Source organism: Salmo salar, chromosome ssa21 (genome assembly GCF_905237065.1).
Source record: "Salmo salar chromosome ssa21, Ssal_v3.1, whole genome shotgun sequence".
NCBI lineage: Eukaryota > Metazoa > Chordata > Actinopteri > Salmoniformes > Salmonidae > Salmo > Salmo salar.
This window is the reverse complement of record NC_059462.1, coordinates 44,196,483-44,216,269: the sequence shown is the minus strand read 5'-3', so window position 1 is coordinate 44,216,269 and position 19,787 is coordinate 44,196,483. Positions and strand designations below refer to the sequence as shown.

Genomic DNA, 19,787 nt, shown 5'->3' with positions numbered 1-19,787 from the left:
TCCACCTGTGGTAAATTCAATTGATTGGACATGATTTGGAAAGGCACACACCTGTCTATATAAGGTCCCACAGTTGACAATATATGTCAGAGCAAAAACCGAGCAAAATCACTATGTCAATACGCCTTTGTTGTAAATGTTAATTGAAACATTTATTGAAAATAATGGCACTGTTGAATGTATGCTTTTTTCATTCATTAGGCCATTCTCTTGAACCATATGGTCTATCCACTAGAAAGTAATGGACAATACGGACACAGATATAAAAAAATGAATACTATATATCAGGGGTTGGCAACTAGATTCAGCCGTGGGACGATTTTTGTCCGAGAGCCAGAACATAATTACAATAATGTGTCCACTGCAAATTGACAACAACTAAGCCCAAAAAGAGATAGTAAACGCAGCTTTTCAGCAAACTTAACATGTGTAAATATTTGTATGAACATAACAAGATTCAACAACAGACATAAACTGAACAATTTCCACAGACATGTGACTAACAGAAATGGAATAATGTGTCCCTGAACAAAGGGGGAGGTCAAAATCAAAATTAAGTCAGTATCTGGTGTGGCCATCAGCTGGATTAAGTACTGCAGTGCATCTCCTCCTCATGGACTGCACCAGATTTGCTAGATATTGCTGTGAGATGTTACCCCACTCTTCCACCAAGGCACCTGCAAGTTCCTGGACAGTTCTGGGGCGAATGGCCCTAGCCCTCACCCTCCGATCCAACAGGTTCCAGACGTGCTCAACGGGATTGAGATCCGGGCTCTTCGCTGGCCATGGCAGAACACTGACATTCCTGTCTTGCAGGAAATCACACACAGAACGAGCAGTATGGTGGCATTGTTATGCTGGAGGGTCATTTCAGGATGAGCTTGCAGGAAGGGTACCACATGAGGGAGGAGGATGTCTTCCCTGTAACGCACAGCATTGAGATTGCCTGCAATGACAACAAGCTCAGTCCGATGATGCTGTGACACACCGCCCCAGACCATGATGGACCTTCGACCTCCAAATCGATCTCACTCCAGAGTACAGGCCTCGGAGTAACGCTCATTCCTTCGACGATAAACGCGAATCCGACCATCACCCCTGGTGAGACAAAACTGCAACCCATCAGTGAAGAGCACTTTTTGCCAGTCCTGCCTGGTCCAGCGACGGTGGGTTTGTTCCCATAGGTGACGTTGTTGCCGGTGATGTCTGGTGAGGACCTGCCTTACAACAGGCCTACAATCCCTCAGTCCAGCCTCTCTCAGCCTATTGCAGACAGTCAGCACTGATGGAGGGATTGTGCGTTCCTGGTGTAACTCGGGCAGCTGTTGTTGCCATCCTGTACCTGTCCCGCGGGTCTGATGTTCGGATGTACTGATCCTGTGCAGGTGTTGTTACACGTGGTCTGCCACTGCGAGGACGATCAGCTGTCCTTCCTGTCTCCCTGTGGCGCTGTCTTAGGCGTCTCACAGTACGGACATGGCCACATCTGCAGTCCTCATGCCTCCTTGCAGCATGCCTAAGGCACGTTCACGCAGATGAGCAGGGACCCTGGGCATCGTTCTTTTGGTGTTTTTCAGAGTCAGTAGAAAGGCCTCTTTAGTGTCCTAAGTTTTCATAACTGTGACCTTAATTGACCGGCCGTCTGTAAGCTGTTAGTGTCTTAACGACCGTTCCACAGGTGCATGTTCATTAATTGTTTATGGATCATTGAACAAGCATGGGAAACAGTGTTAAAGCCCTTTACAATGAAGATCTGTGAAGTTATTTGGATTTTTATGGATTATCTTTGAAAGACAGGGTCCTGAAAAAGGGACGTTTCTTTATTTGCTGAGTTTATTTGAAAATAACAATAATTTCATACCTTGATTCCATTGAGACAGTCACGTCTATTTATGTGTGGAATACTTGGTGAACAGATGAAACAATTATTTTTGCAGATTTCATGGTGATTTTAGTATTTTTGACCAAAAACAAAACTATTTTTTTTTTTGCCAAAAACTACAATGTACCTAACAAGACAATGTTGTTAGTGTATGTGTGTCATCCAACACCTCCCCACCCACACAGTAGTTAATAGTCAGGTGCTCACTCTTAGCACTCATCGACCAGGGGACCAGGGACGGGGGATATCAATACCCTGATTGATTAGGCAGGAGGCTGAGGGGCCAGGAGATCCTGGGGCCCATCGAAGGACACAAACACTGGTATCAATTACACCTGCAGATAGAACGATGGGCTATTTGTCTCTCTGTTATTGTGCAAGGGTAGAAACTGGAGTCTGCAGAGCACAGCCGATAGTCTGGGAACAAGTTTAAGAAATCTTTGAGCTGTGCCTTAAGACACTACCTTAAAGGGAAAGGGGTGATACCTAGTCAGTTGTACAACTGAATGCATTGAACTGAAATGTGTCTTCCGCATTTAACCCAACCCCTCTGAATCAGAGAGGTGCGGGGAAGCTAGCTCAAAGAAATGTGTGCTTTTATGTGATGTTGTTCATTTGATAATCAAAGGCAATCCAGGTTCCCATTCACATTCCTCTAATGAGACATTTAAGGGAAGAAATTATGAAACTAGCATAGAACTAAAATTACTTCCTGTTTTGGCCAGTACTGTTTGACATTGGAGGAAGACAGGACAGAGAGAAAAGGAGAGAAAAGGACAGGAGAAGAGGACACGAGAGGAGAGGAGGAGATCCAGACATCTTTATCTATCCAAGCTACAGAAACCGATAACTCTTTTTATAGGCTTGTGTTTGAGAGAAGGCTTTCAGAGGCTGATTGGCCATTGGTCACTGTCTGAGGATTGGATGATCGAGTCGCTTTTGTTTCGCTCAGTCCACCTCAAGGTTGATGATAATGAAATCCATAATCCTTCCCCAGCAACAGACTCGCATGATGTTCTAGAGGAGTTTGGGAACAGAAGGACTGATACAGTCACTTGTCATCTCTGTTTAATGTGAGAAAGATGAGAGAAAGCGAGCAAGAGAAAGACAGAGCGAGAGAGAGGCTGTGTCTAGACTTCGGAACACGTCATGCATCTACACCTACATGTATATGTGTCTACTGTGTCCTGATTCCCTTTTCCCGCGCTATATTCAAATGCCAGTAAACATTCTATAAATGGTGGAATAGGCTAAATAAGATAACACTACAACTGATGGCAGTAGCTAACTACTGGAGCTAACTAGCCAGCTAAACTCTATAGGTAGCAAGCAACGCTAAAAGGGATTGCAAACGGGTCAGCATAACTCTAGCCAAGCAAAAAATTGTTTTATTTAAAAAACAAATAGTATTTATGAGCAGCAAACACATTCCTCACACACTAGTGGCGTATTTCCTCCAACGTTTTAATGAAAAGGTGCCTCTCGGTCCCAAAACACACGAGGAGACTTGTGGGAGGAGTGATGATGACGTAGCCCACTCTATGTGCTTTCGGTAGCCTGACTGTGTCGAGACTGAGGAGAAATCCACACATTACATCCCTGACCACCCGCTGGCCAGCCAGATCTGAACACAATCAGACCACAAAGCAACTTTTGAGCATCTAGACGTGTCTTTTTTCAGTGCGATCTTCGTATTCTGATAGCAGAAGTAGCATGTAAGTATCAAGTGTAGACACAACCACAGAGACAGATGGAGAGAGAGAGAGAGACGAGAGAGGAGAGAGACAGAGCTACACTTCCGAACCTCCTGCCAAATGTATGACCACATTGGGGACACATTTCTTACAGATCACACAGACCCACAAATAATTTGAAAACAAATCAAACATAGATAAACTCCCATATCTGTTAGGTGAAATACCTCAGTGTGCAATTACAGCAGCAAGATTTGTGTCCTGTTTCCATGAGAAAAGGGCAACCAGTGGAACACAAAGAACATTGTAAATACAACCTATATGCATCTGTTCATTTGTTTTCCCTTTCATACTTCAACTACTTGCACATTGTTACAACACTGTACAGTACATAGCCAATAATATAACATTTGAAATGTCTATTATTTTAAAACTTGTGACTGTAATGTTTACTTTTGGCAATGCAAACATGTTTCTCATGCCAATTAAGCCCTTTGAATTTAATGAGAGAGAGAGAGACACACACACACACACACACACACACACACACACACACACACACACACCTGGTAGTCCCATCCACCAAACTCCCAAGTGTGAAACAGAGAATACTCAGGGGGTATGCTGATTTGGCATAGAGAAGACTTAACCCACTATATTAAATTAGTCAAACAGGAGCATTTTACCTCTGGCTAGAAATTAAAAAGGAAATTCTCTCTACAGAGAAAAATGTCCTCATGTGTGCTACCTATATCCCCCAATATAATCCCCATACTTTAATGATGACAGCTTCTCCATCCTGGATGGGGAGATCAACCATTTCCAGGCCCAGGGACATGTACAAGACTGTGGCGACCCAAACTGGACAAGAACTTGACACTCTCAGCACACAGCGGGACAAACACCTACCTGGAGGTGACAGCATTCCCTCTCCAATATACCCCCCCTAGACACAACTACGACAAAACAACCAACAAAAACTCCTGCAGCTTTGTCGCATGCTTGGTTAATGGTAGACTTCGAGGGGACTCCTACGGTAGGTACACCTACAGCTCATCCCTTTGCAGAAGTAATGTAGATTACTTTATCACTGACCTCAACCCAGAGTCTCTCAGAGCGTTCACAGTCAGCCCACTGACACTATCAGATCACAGCAAAATCACAGTCTACTTGAACAGAGCAATACTCAATCTTGAGGCATCAAAGCCAGAGAAACTCCAAAATATTAAGGAATGCTACAGATGCAAGGAAAGTAGTGTAGAAACATACCCACAAACAATTAGGCAACAACAAATTCAATCCCTTTTAGACAACTTCCTGGACAAAACATTTCACTGTAATAGTGAAGGTGTAAACTTGGCAGTAGAAAGCCTAAACAGTATATTTGATATATTTCCAGCTTCCCTATCAAATCAAAAAAAATTCAAGCAGACAACCTAAAAAAATGAACAATAATGACGAATGGATTGATGAAGGCAATAAACTAACATAGAAAACCTTGGCCTACACCTTCACTATTGAAAAACACAAAAACATTACAGAAATACACTAAGAAAAAAGAAGGAACAGTACATCAGAAACCAGCTCAATGTAATTGAAGAAGCCACAGAAAATCAGAATACACTAAACCAGTGGTTTCCCAAACTTTTTATAGTCCCGTACCTCTTCAAACATTCAACCTCCAGCTGTGTACCCCCTCTAGCACCAGGGTCAGCGCACTCTCAAATGTTGTTTTTTGCCATCATTGTAAGCCTGCCACACACACACACACACACACACACACACACACACACACACACACACACACACACACACAATATATTTATTAAACATAAGAATGTGTATGAGTTTTGGTCACAACCCGGCTCGTGGGAAGTGACAAAGAGCTCTTATAGGACCAGGGCACAAATAATCATCAATAATATTGCTCTTTATTTAGCCATCTTACATATAAAACCTTATTTGTTCATCAAAAATGGTGAATAACTCACCACAGGTTAATGAGAAGGGTGTGCTTGAAAGGACATCCATAGCTCTGCAATGTTGGGTTGTATTGGAGAGAGTCTCAGTCTTACATCATTTTCCACACACAGTCTGTGCCTGTATTTAGTTGTCATGCTAGCGAGGGCCGAGAATCCACTCTCACATACGTATGTGGTTGCAAAGGGCATCAGTGTCTTAACTGCGCGATTTGGCAGGAAACTCTGAGCGCAGTCCAATCCAAAAATTCTGGCAGTGGCTTTTGATTAAATACAATTTTCACAGAACCGCTTGTTGCAATTTCGATGAGGCTTATTTTCCAAATTGTCATGTCTGCGCAAGAGTGAAGGTTTCCCGCGAGAGAATAACAGTTATTGTGATTGGATGTTAATAATTTGACTAGGCTACCTGTATTTGACATTGTGTTGTTATTTCGCTGAACACTAAATGGTTTAATTTTAAAATCAAAATGTAACCTTAATTTAACTAGGCAAGTCAGTTAAGAACAAATTCTTATTTACAATGACGGCCTACACCAGCCAAACCCGGCCAGTGGGGCAGTTGTGCGCCGCCCTATGGGACTCCCAATCAAAGCCGGTTGTGATACAGCCTGGATTTGAACCAGGGTGTCTGTAGTAAGGCCTGTGGTGTTGATGGTACCCTAAATTAAATGATAAAATATACAGACCACAAATTCCAAATTGGTTATAGTCTTTAACATCCTCCTCAGCTCTGGCATCTTTGCCAATATTTGGAACCAAGGACTGATCACCCCAATCCACAGAAGTGATTGACTAACAAACCTAAATATAAGCAAAGTCTTCTCATGCTTTGTTGATTTCTTTCCACATGGCCATGGGGTGAGACAAGGATGCAGCTTGAGCCCCAACCTCTTCAAGATATATATCAACAAATTGGCAAAGGCACTAGAATACTGCAGCATCTGGCATCACCCTACTAGAATCTGAAGTCAAATGTCTACGGTTTGCTGATGATCTGGTTCAGCAGCACCTAGCTCTTCTGCACAGATTCTGTCAGACCTGGGCCATGAGAGTGAATCTCAGTAAGACAAAAATAACAGTGTTCCAAAAAATGTCCAGTTACCAGGACCACAAATACAAATTCCATCTAGACACTGTTGCCTTAGAGCACACAAAAGACTATAGCTACCTTGGCCTAAACATCAGCACCACAGGTAACTTCCACAAAGCTGCGAATGATCTGAGAAACGAGGCAAGAAGGGCGTTCCATACCATCAAAATTGTAAAACTAACAATGACTCAATAATCCATGCATTCTGGGAATGCTATGAAGTCCAAAAGTTATGGGCGGAGTTAGAAATTTGGCAGAAGTATTACAATATCAATTTAATTATAATCTGTCTGCATATTTGAAGACATGACATACAGTGAGGGAAAAAAGTATTTGATCCCCTGCTGATTTTGTACGTTTGCCCACTGACAAAGAAATGATCAGTCTATAATTTTAATGGTAGGTTTATTTGAACAGTGAGAGACAGAATAACAACAACAACAAATCCAGAAAAACGCATGTCAAAAATGTTATAAAATGATTTGCATTTTAATGAGGGAAATAAGTATTTGACCCCCTCTCAATCAGAAAGATTTCAGGCTCCCAGGTGTCTTTTATACAGGTAACGAGCTGAGATTAGGAGCACACTCTTAAAGGGAGTGCTCCTAATCTCAGTTTGTTACCTGTATAAAAGACCTGTCCACAGAAGCAATCAATCAATCAGATTCCAAACTCTCCACCATGACCAAGACCAAAGAGCTCTCCAAGGATGTCAGGGACAAGATTGTAGACCTACACAAGGCTGGAATGGGCTACAAGGCCATCGCCAAGCAGCTTGGTGAGAAGGTGACAACAGTTGGTGCGATTATTTGCAAATGGAAGCACAAAAGAACTGTCAATCTCCCTCGGCCTGGGGCTCCATGCAAGATCTCACATCGTGGAGTTGCAATGATCATGAGAACGGTGAGGAATCAGCCCAGAACTACACGGGAGGATCTTGTCAATGATCTCAAGGCAGCTGGGACCATAGTCACCAAGAAAACAATTGGTAACACACTACGCCGTGAAGGACTGAAATCCTGCAGCGCCCGCAAGGTCCCCCTGCTCAAGAAAGCACATATCCATGCCCGTCTGAAGTTTGCCAATGAACATCTGAATGATTCAGAGGACAACTGGGTGAAAGTGTTGTGGTCAGATGAGACCAAAATGGAGCTCTTTGGCATCAACTCAACTCGCCATGTTTGGAGGAGGAATGCTGCCTATGACCCCAAGAACACCATCCCCACCGTCAAACATGGAGGTGGAAACATTATGCTTTGGGGGTGTTTTTCCGCTAAGAGGACAGGACAACTTCACCGCATCAAAGGGACGATGGACGGGGCCATGTACTGTCAAATCTTGGGTGAGAACCTCCTTCCCTCAGTCAGGGCATTGAAAATGGGTCGTGGATGGGTATTCCAGCATGACAATGACCCAAAACCCACAGCCAAGGCAACAAAGGAGTGGCTCAAGAAGAAGCACATTAAGGTCCTGGAGTGGCCTAGCCAGTCTCCAGACCTTAATCCCATAGAAAATCTGTGGAGGGAGCTGAAGGTTCGAGTTGCCAAACGTCAGGCTCGAAACCTTAATGACTTGGAGAAGATCTGCAAAGAGGAGTGGGACAAAATCCCTCCTGAGATGTGTGCAAACCTGGTGGCCAACTACAAGAAACATCTGACCTCTGATTGCCAACAACGGTTTTGCCACCAAGTACTGAGTCATGTTTTGCAGAGGGGTAAAATATCTATTTCCCTCATTAAAATGCAAATCATTTTATAACATTTTTGACATGCGTTTTTCAGGATTTTTTTGTTGTTATTCTGTCTCTCACTGTTCAAATTAACCTACCATTAAAATTATAGACTGATCATTTCTTTGTCAGTGGGCAAACGTACAAAATCAGCAGGGGATCAAATACTTTTTTCGAGATACCCGATGGGTTGGACGATACTTTTCTTGTCAATCTTCTTGAAAAAAAAGTATACTTTAAAACTGTAAGCCAACCAATCCTCCATTGTTAAAAGAATGGAAAGGTCAAATGCTTTATTATCTAAATGTTAAAAGTGTGTGGGTGACGGAAAGAAACTAAATAGTGCAGTTTGAGACCATGTGCAACGAGTGATATGGGCGCTGGAGATGGGGGTGTGAACAGGTGGGTCGGGCAGGGGTGAATGTTGTGAGCCAGCTACTGGTAGCTGATAGAGAGCTTGTTTCTACGGGCCAGCTACTGGTAGCAGATAGAGAGCTTGTTCCTACGGGCCAGCTACTGGTAGCAGATAGAGAGCTTGTTCCTACGGGCCAGCTACTGGTAGCAGATAGAGAGCTTGTTCCTACGGGCCAGCTACTGGTAGCAGATAGAGAGCTTGTTCCTACGGGCCAGCTACTGGTAGCAGATAGAGAGCTTGTTCCTACGGGCCAGCTACTGGTAGCAGATAGGGAGCTTGTTCCTACGGGCCAGCTACTGGTAGCAGATAGAGAGATCTTGCTTTCATTGTAGTGAGATGATACTCAGTCCCATGTATTACACCTCCCTCGTGGAGACTGCTGGAGGAAGGCAGAAATAAGACTCTCCTAACTACCTTTGTGGATTATCCACAAGGCATGCTCAGCATAATGCTAGCAAGTAATGCCTCCGATGAATAACAAGCACCCTCATATATGCCTACTGACTAGCGTGTGCAAAAAGAGACAATGGCTATGTCTGAAATCTGTCTTGCATACTATTTACTAAAACTACATGCTGTGTAATAATTGTACTACATAATATTTAGAAAAGCACTGTTTAGTAAAAACGAAAGCAGAAACAAATAACACACTAGGCTCATCCATACTGAGAATGCCTCATTAATGCACAATTGTGTTGATTCCTTCCATTCGTAAATCCTGGCATATAAAGCAAGCTCAATTTAACCAATTTCACATACTATAAAAGTCTGTTTTTGCATACCCAAAATCCCTACTATTTAGAACGCAAGTACGGATATTCGGACATAGCCACGATCTCTTCACGTTGCTGTCTCACTATGGCCAATATTAAGTAGGCTAGACCTAGTCTACGTCCCAAATGGCACCCTATTCCCTATATATTGCAGTACTTTTTGAGGCCTATGAGCCCTGGCAAACAGTATTGCTCTAAAGGAATAGGCCGTCATTTGGAAAGCAGACCTTGTGCAGCAGCGGATTGCCTCAATTACGAGGCTGGCTAATTTACACGCAAAATCACAGCTGTCCAGTAGAATGAGCCTGAACAGGCCAGACAGCCAGCCATCACCTTAGGTACTGACTGACTTAAATCACTTCCTTTCTCTGCCTGACAGCAGCAGTACAGGAGCCTATTACTCCTCCTTGCAATGGGAGGTCAACCCCCCCTCCCTCCCTACATGAGCAGGTCATAACCCTTGGCAAAATAATATTGAATTACAGGAAATAAGCTGTAAAAATGTCAAATTCTCTCAGCCTCACTGCAAAATGTGAAGAATAGCACGATTAGATTGAAAATTGAAAATATTTCTCTCTGCCCCATGGCAGTGTGTATAGAATTGCTGGAAATTAGCTTTAGAAACGCACAATTCTAAATGTGTAGAATATTAATAGATTAGCTATAAAACTGCACATTTCTGTTTAGCCCCATTGCAAAATGTATAGAATAGGAGGAAGTTAGCAGCTTCTCCTCCCCAAAAAAATCCCTTGCTCAGGCAGTGCCTCCTGTCCACCTTATTCTCTTAAATTGCTACTGTACTGCTCAACAAATTCAACAACTGCACCAGTGAGAGCATCTTGACTGGTTGCATCACTGCTTGGTATGGCAACTGCTTGGTATCCGACTAGCAAGGCACTACAGAGGGCAGTGCGTACGAGCTCCCTGCCACCCAGGACCTCTATACCAGGCGGTGTCAGAGGAAGCCCCTACAAATTGATAAAGACTCCAGCCACCCAAGTCATAGACTGTTCTCTCTGCTATTCACGGAAAGCGGTACCTATGCATCAAGTCTGGAACCGACAGGACCCTGAACAGCTTCTACCCCCAAGCCACTAGACTGCCAAATAGCTACCTGGACTATCTGCATTGACCATTTTTACTTCACTGCCTAAAGTCAGACGCTCTCCTTCTTACACACCTTAGCTAGGCTATAGGAGTATACTGCCAGCTATCCAACTGCTGTCCATAGTCCAACTACTATTTTACACCAATATGGGTGAAACACTTTCCCACAGCTTTGAGACTGCAGAAATATCTGGATGTTATCACAGTCTGAAGACCAACTGAGCCAGGTTAACGAGGATACCTTTATATCAATTGCTTTTGAAACAGTCTCACTCCACGCTTGTATAGTAACCCTGACTGGCTGTGGGTGTCATTGTTAGAGCCCAACCGATATGGGATTTTTGGGTCCGTTAACGATTTTAAGGAGGAAAAAGTGACCAATTACCAATATATTGTTTTTCAGAGGTGGACTGAATCGATCGCGTGTGCGCCTAAGTTGAAAAATGTAGGAGCACACAAAGACATTTGGGAGCACAATGAAAAATATTTGAGGTAATAAAGCTAGAATCCTTCATTTTTCTAGGAGTACTGGTGCTCTGAAATACAATTTGCACAGCAAAATATTTAGGCACATATGCAAGTAAAATGGTGGCACTGTGGAGCCCTGTAATGTCACTACTAGATGTCAGCATTTTGTATTAGTAGATTCACAACAGTGCTTTACAACAGTCAAAGGTCATGTAAAGAAACACTTTATGGCAACATCGCAATGAGAGCTTGTTATGACCATTCTAATTATACCTCAGGTGGTTGTGACCGTAATGTAACAACCACACGCAAGATGCTCATTCTGACAATGTTTTCTTACTGAAACCATAATGTCAATTACAGTGTTATCCAATACAAAATGTACTGGCTATATATTATTTCAACTGCAAATGGCATGCGCTGATGACTGAAAATATGAATGCAGCAAAATTAGAATGTGATGAGGACAGGGCTGCTTGCTTGGTGAAGTGTACTTTTGATTATTTACCTATTGAAATACGATGTGGCTAGCTACTCACCGTCAAACCACCACACCCACTCTGGAAGGCTTACATCGGTAGGCCGATAATATTGGACGATTATATTGGTTAATCGATTTATCTAGTCATCGTTTGCTAAGTAAGATGTCGGTTAGCTGAGGGCGTCACGGGGATATCAGAACTGTTAATTACACAAGGAAGCCCTCTCACAGGAAGAGAAGACAAGAGCGAGTCAGGGAGCATGATGTAGTTATGGGTCAGTACAGGGTCTAGTACGTCCTAACTAACAAGCTCCTTATTGGGGTCAGTACAGGGTCTAGACGTTCTAACTAACAAGCTCCTTATTGGGGTCAGTACAGGGGGCTAGACGTCCTAACTAACAAGCTCCTTATTGGGGTCAGTACAGGGTCTAGTACGTCCTAACTAACAAGCTCCTTATTGGGGTCAGTACAGGGGGCTAGACATTCTAACCAACAAGCTCCTTATTGGGGTCAGGACAGTGGGCTAGACGTTCTAACTAACAAGCTCCTTATTGGGGTCAGGACAGGGTCTAGTACGTCCTAACTAACAAGCTCCTTATTGGGGTCAGTACAGGGTCTAGTACGTCCTAACTAACAAGCTCCTTATTGGGGTCAGTATGGGGGCTAGACGTCCTAACTAACAAGCTCCTTATTGGGGTCAGTACAGGGGGCTAGACGTCCTAACCAACAAGCTCCTTATTGGGGTCAGTACAGGGGGCTAGACATTCTAACCAACAAGCTCCTTATTGGGGTCAGGACAGGGGGCTAGACGTTCTAACCAACAAGCTCCTTATTGGGGTCAGTACAGGGGGCTAGACGTCCTAACTAACAAGCTCCTTATTGGGGTCAGTACAGGGTCTAGACGTCCTAACTAACAAGCTCCTTATTGGGGTCAGTACAGGGTCTAGTATGTCCTAACTAACAAGCTCCTTATTGGGGTCAGTACAAGGGTCTAGTACGTTCTAACCAACAAGCTCCTTATTGGGGTCAGTACAGGGTCTAGTACGTCCTAACTAACAAGCTCCTTATTGGGGTCAGTACAGGGGGCTAGACGTTCTAACTAACAAGCTCCTTATTGGGGTCAGTACAGGGTCTAGTACGTTCTACCCAACAAGCTCCTTATTGGGGTCAGTACAGGGGGCTAGACGTCCTAACTAACAAGCTCCTTATTGGGGTCAGTACAGGGTCTAGTACGTTCTAACTAACAAGCTCCTTATTGGGGGCAGTACAGGGTCTAGACGTTCTAACTAACAAGCTCCTTATTGGGGTCAGTACAGGGTCTAGTACATTCTAAATAACAAGCTCCTTATTGGGGGCAGTACAGGGTCTAGTACATTCTAACTAACAAGCTCCTTATTGGGGTCAGGACAGGGGGCTAGACGTCCTAACTAACAAGCTCCTTATTGGGGTCAGTACAGGGTCTAGTACGTCCTAACTAACAAGCTCCTTATTAGGGTCAGGACAGGGGGCTAGACGTTCTAACTAACAAGCTCCTTATTGGGGTCAGGACAGGGTCTAGTACGTCCTAACTAACAAGCTCCTTATTGGGGTCAGTACAGGGTCTAGTACGTCCTAACTAACAAGCTCCTTATTGGGGTCAGGACAGGGGTCTAGACGTTCTAACTAACACGCTCCTTATTGGGGTCAGTACAGGGTCTAGTACGTTCTAACTAACAAGCTCCTTATTGGGGTCAGTACAGGGTCTAGTACGTTCTAACTAACAAGCTCCTTATTGGGGTCAGTACAGGGGGCTAGACGTCCTAACTAACAAGCTCCTTATTGGGGTCAGTACAGGGGGCTAGACGTCCTAACCAACAAGCTCCTTATTGGGGTCAGGACTGGGGGCTAAACGTTCTAACTAACACGCTCCTTATTGGGGTCAGTACAGGGGGCTAAACGTTCTAACCAACAAGCTCCTTATTGGGGTCAGTACAGGGTCTAGTACGTCCTAACTAACAAGCTCCTTATTGGGGTCAGTACAGGGTCTAGTACGTTCTAACCAACAAGCTCCTTATTGGGGTCAGTACAGGGGGCTAGACGTCCTAACCAACAAGCTCCTTATTGGGGTCAGTACAGGGGGCTAAACGTTCTAACTAACTGTGGAAGGAAGGAAGCTTCTAGAGAGAGGAGCTGGTATGAGGTCACAGCAACCCCTCTGTGATGTGATTAACATAGCAGCTTGTGATGGACGTGGTGTGTGTGTGTGTGTGTGTGTGTGTGTGCGCGCATTGTATAGCAACTTGGAGATGAGCAGCAGCATAACAATAACAACAGCTTATTTCAGTGTCACATCTTTTATCTCCCGCACCGTCTATTTAATCAACAAAGTTTTGAGCTGAGGGCCTTTAAATATGCAGCGACTGTGGCACTACAAACGGAATCCATTTGAATGGGATCTCAGCGTGACAGAGGAGTTTAGAGGAGATGGAGTAGATATACACCCCATCTTCTGGATGGTTAACTGGACCTGTTCTGTCATTTCTTGATTTCTTCTTTTGATTTGGGCTCCCGAGTGGCGCAGCGGTCTTAGGCACTGCATCGCAGTGCAAGAAGTGTCACTACAGTCCCTGGTTCGAATCCAGGCTGTATCACATCCGGCTGTGATTGGGAGTCCCATAGGGCGGTGCACAATTGGCCCAGCGTCATCCGGGTTTGGCCGGGGTAGGCCGTCATTATAAATAAGAATTTGATCTTAACTGACTTGCCTAGTTAAATAAAGGTTAAATGTAAAAAAATATATATTTGTGTATTTGTATTTGATTTGCAAGACACATAATCCACTGTTGGAGTTAGTTACATTTAGTTAGTAGCATTTCACCGCACCTGTTGCAACACACCAGCAAATCTGTGTGCGCGACCAATAAACTATGATTTGGTATGACGTAGGTGTGACAGGAAGATAGATGGAAGGTAGTTCGTTAGAGAAGGAGCAATGGTAGGGGGTTGTTGGTCGGGTTGTGTCTTCTGAGAAGGGTAACACAGCAGTGAGACACAATCAACACAATCAAGGCCTCAGGAGAGCCAGCAGATCCGACCAGCTTGCTTACAATTGCACTATGGCTGATGCTACTTAGCATGAGGAGGAAAAGGACCGTTTTCTTCTCTGTGTAACAGTTGGGATAAATGGGACAATTCGGAGTACAACGCATTTCTCATCTCTGGATTGAGGTACATATTCCGAGCCATATCTCACGCTAGCGTCTTAATCTACACAGAAAGTCTGTCTGACCCTAGTGTAGCTGTAAGCAAGTGGTTTGGATCTGCTGGCTATGCCTCAGGGATGAGTTTTACCATTAAGATACAGTCTGAGGTTGAACACCAAAAACCTTAGTGGTGTGTATTGGTCATAAGTCATACGGACACATCGAATAGATTTAGGCCTAAATTTGGAGTTTGAAACACCAAATTACCCTTTTACAAGGGATCTTAAATATATCTGGAATTCTAAAGCAAGTCCAATGCATAGTACATGTTCAACCCCATGTCTCTGGGGTCAAGCGTGTGCCATTTATCAAAAAGTAAAATGTTGGGGTTTTCAGGCACGGAGCCCTGCTTCATAGTGAGCCAATTCCCAGAGGATCAATACACGACCATACCTGTTAGCAGCAGACCACCACCGATGAGAGTAGTATAGGGCCTCGTTCTGATAAATCAGTTTCTTTGGTTCAATAACACAGAGAAAGCAGAGAAAGGTTTAGCAAAGTACCCCAGGTCTACCTATAGTTCAGTCTCCTTAACGCAGTGAGATTTATCCTACGTTCTCAGTCCGGACATCTACCAAACGCAATGTAAGGCTGATGGCATTAAGCTCTCACACAATTTAAAGTGCCCTCCTTTTTAGGGGTTCTTTGAGTTGTAGAGGGGGTTCTTTCAGTTGTAGAGATGAGAAAGGCTGGTGGAAGACAGTCATGGTTCATGCTAGTTTAAAGAACACACGTAAGTGCTCGTTTAGATTTTAGAACGAACATTGAGAAGCAGGCAAGGTATTAAGAAAACCATGTGAGTGCTTCGCAATCGCTACTTCTACACTGAATGACAATTTCCACATTTATGACGCACGTAGCACTTTTTAGACTAGGGCTACCACGTTTCCCTCCCCTGCAGCAGTATCTATCTACCACGTTTCCCTCCCCTGCAACAGTATCTATCTACCAGGTTTCCCTCCCCTGCAGCAGTATCTATCTACCAGGTTTCCCTCCCCTGCAGCAGTATCTATCTACCAGGTTTCCCTCCCCTGCAACAGTATCTATCTACCAGGTTTCCCTCCCCTGCAACAGTATCTATCTACCAGGTTTCCCCCCCTGCAGCAGTATCTATCTACCACGTTTCCCTCCCCTGCAACAGTATCTATCTACCAGGTTTCCCTCCCCTGCAGCAGTATCTATCTACCAGGTTTCCCTCCCCTGCAGCAGTATCTATCTACCAGGTTTCCCTCCCCTGCAGCAGTATCTATCTACCAGGTTTCCCTCCCCTGCAGCAGTATCTATCTACCATGTTTCCCTCCCCTGCAGCAGTATCTCCCATGTTTCCCTCCCCTGCAGCAGTATCTCCCATGTTTCCTCCCCTGCAGCAGTATCTCCCATGTTTCCTCCCCTGCAGCAGTATCTCCCATGTTTCCTCCCCTGCAGCAGTATCTCCCATGTTTCCCTCCCCTGCAGCAGTATCTCCCATGTTTCCTCCCCTGCAGCAGTATCTCCCATGTTTCCTCCCCTGCAGCAGTATCTATCTCCCTCTCAGAGCAGGGGGGAAGAGGGTGAATGGTGCTTCAAAAGGTACATTATTAGTATAAAAGTGGTTTTGGGACTAGAGAGGTTCATTCAGACGGGCAGTGATGCCAGAGAGATTAGAGACTTACCTTTAACGTTCTGGTAGGGGCCCAGCCCGTGCCGTCGATAGAGTGCTCCCGCAACAAACTGGGGAAACAGAAACAAGTAGAAATCAAAATCTCCATCATCATATTGGATATCACTGTGGGAGAAAAAAAATAATCTACATTTAAATAGTCTAGTACTACTGCCAGACATTTTCTTCCATGACACCCTCACTTGTGATTGGTTGCTCATTAAATGATTGGAAATCCCAAAAGAAAGTGAGCCAGCCAAGCATCTAGGGGTGTTTCTCAATATGCATACTACCGTGGTCCAAGCACAGCACGGGAGGGTCAGAGCGTGAGTCCAAATCAAAGTATGTGAAATGGAGCACAGAGGGAAATTCTGGGATGCGTACTCCGTTTGTACATATTTCAAAGAAACGGAAAGTATGCCAAGAAATTTGACGTAGCCACATAACAAACGTTGCAAAATGTATTGAAAACAAATGGCAGAGATTATTTGAGCTGAAGCGAATTAAATGAAGTGTCAATGAGTGTGTGGCGATGTGAGAAGTGAATTACCTCAAACAGATCTCCCCCGTCTCGGCAATGTTGGGGTGCCATATTCTGGTCTGGCATTTAACTTTGGGAGGCTGGAGAGAAACATGGGACAACCACCCGTTAGCATAGGATTCATCTCGTCCACCCGTCAGCTCTCTCTTGAGCCTGGGGAAGAGGTGAGGACCAATTGTATCGCAAGGTTTGACTAGAATGGAACACATACACTAACCAGACAGTTTATTAGGTACACCACCCCGCTCATGAAAATGGATCGCTCCTACAAACAGTGAGTTACGTGGTCGTGGCTTGCTATATAAAGCAGGCAGACAGGCATCGGGGCATTCAGTTACTGTTGGATTGAACGTTAGCCTGGGCAAAACGAGTGACCTAAGCGACTTGAAGTGTGGTATGATTGTCGGTGCCAAGCATGCCGGTTCCAGTATCTCAGAAACGGCTGACCTCCTGGGCTTCGCACGCACGACAGTGACTAGGGTTAACCAAGAATGGAGCGACAAACAAAAAACATGCAGTCAGTGGCAGTCCTCAGGGCAAAAACAGCTCGTTGATGAGAGAGGTTGAAGAAGAATGGCAGTAATCATGCAAGCTAACAGTCGGGCCAAAAACAGAAATAACGGCACAGTTCAACAGTGGTGTGAACGGCATCTCAGAACGCACAACTTGTTGATCCTTGTCACCCAATAGAGAATCTTTGGTCCAATCTGCAGAAACTGCACGATGCCATCGCGTCAGCATGGCAACGTTACTGACACCTTGTAGAGCGCCCCGAAGAACTCGGGCTGTTCTGGAGGCAAAGGGGGGTCCGACCAGTACTAGATGGGTGTACCTAATAAACTGGACAGTGAGTGTAGGTTCCCCTGAGGCAAACTACCATCCACAAACAAAACACAGCATAGCTGAGGAGAGTAGTACTGAAACTCTTCAAAAAGAACCCCTGTACATTTTCTCCCCCAGACAAACAAAAAACAAACAAGAAAAACACACCCAAAAAAGTAGTCGTCTGATTCTTTAACTTTGTTTATTTATAAATCATATGTCAGCCTTAGACCTGATTAGTGTTCCTGAGAACTGTGAGATGAGAACGGCACGGTGGCAGAGAAACAAAGCTTTCTAATAAATAGTACAGAGAGAGAATTAGACGTGTCAGTCTACCATAGTTGATCAAAGAGACCTTGAACCAACTGATAATGTAATAACTGACAATGTAATAGCTGCTAATAATGTTAACTTCTGCGTTTATAATGTAATAAATTGCCAATAATGTAATACATATGCTAAACGCTTAGCGCAATAACGTTTTTGTGCATAATGTAATTATTTACTTTTAAAATACAGAAATACAGCCGGTATACTGCAAAACGCAGCATCATATGATGCAAAATGCATAATACGGCTGTATTTCTGTATTTTGAAAGTTATATATCCTGTTGGGGATAGGGGGCAGTATTTGCACGGCCGGATAAAAAACGTACCCGATTTAATCTGGTTACTACTCCTGCCCAGTAACTAGAATATGCATATAATTGTTTGATTTGGATAGAAAACATCCTAAAGTTTCTAAAATTGTTTGAATGGTGTCTGTGAGTATAACAGAACTCATATGGCAGGCCAAAACCTGAGAAGATTCCAAACAAGAAGCGCCCTCTCTGACCATTTCTTGGCCTTCTTTGTCATCTCTATCCAAAACAAAGGATCTCTGCTGTAACGTGACACTTTCTAAGGCTCCCATAGGCTCTCAGAAGGCGCCAGAACGTTGAATGATGACTCTGCAGTTACTGGCTGAAAAACAGTAGCGCATTTGGTAAGTGGTCGATCTGAGAACAATGAGACGGGTGCGCGCGAAGAGTCCATTTTCTTCTTTGAGTCTTTGAACGAAAACAACTTCTCCCGGCCGGAATATTATTGCTATTTTACGATAAAAATGGCATAAAAATTTATTTTAAACAGCGTTTGACATGCTTCGAAGTACGGTAATGGAATATTTTGAAATTTTGTCACGATATGCGCCGGCGCGTCACCCTTCGGATAGTGTCTTTAACGCACGAACAAAACGCCGCTATTTGGATATAACTATGGATTATTTGGAACCAAACCAACATTTGTTGTTTAAGTAGAAGTCCTGGGAGTGCATTCTGACGAAGAACAGCAAAGGTAATCCAATTTTTCTAATAGTAAATCTGAGTTTGGTGAGTACCAAACTTGGTGGGTGTCAAAATAGCTAGCCTGTGATGGCCGGGCTATCTACTCAGAATATTGCAAAATGTGCTTTCACCGAAAAGCTATTTTAAAATCGGACACCGTGATTGCATAAAGGAGTTCTGTATCTATAATTCTTAAAATAATTGTTATGTTTTTTGTGAACGTTTATCGTGAGTAATTTAGTAAATTCACCGGAAGTGTTCGGTGGGAATGCTAGTCACATGCTAGTCACATGCTAATGTAAAAAGCTGGTTTTTGATATAAATATGAACTTTATTGAACAAAACATGCATGTATTGTATAACATAATGTCCTAGGAGTGTCATCTGGTGAAGAACATCAAAGGTTAGTGCTGCATTTAGCTGTGGTTTTGTTTTTTGTGACATTATATGCTAGCTTGAAAAATGGGTGTGTGATTATTTCTGGCTGGGTCCCCTGCTGACATAATCTAATGTTTTGCTTTCGTTGTAAAGCCTTTTTGAAATGGGACAGTGTGGTTAGATTAACGAGAGTCTTGTCTTTAAAATGGTGTAAAATAG

At 43.8% G+C, this 19,787-nt stretch overlaps 1 protein-coding gene across 2 annotated transcripts in view; it reads right to left on the bottom strand.

The window, feature by feature from the left end:
• Positions 1-19,787, bottom strand: part of LOC106582389 (NEDD8-conjugating enzyme UBE2F) — a 90,049-nt gene that overhangs the window by 33,697 nt on the left and 36,565 nt on the right. For both annotated transcript variants that reach the window (XM_014165456.2, XM_045704817.1), the window contains 2 exons: positions 17,053-17,123; positions 16,516-16,573 (listed from right to left, as the gene is read on the bottom strand). In XM_014165456.2, coding sequence (XP_014020931.1) covers positions 16,516-16,573; positions 17,053-17,123 — 129 coding nt within the window. The remainder of the gene's footprint in view (positions 1-16,515; positions 16,574-17,052; positions 17,124-19,787) is intronic.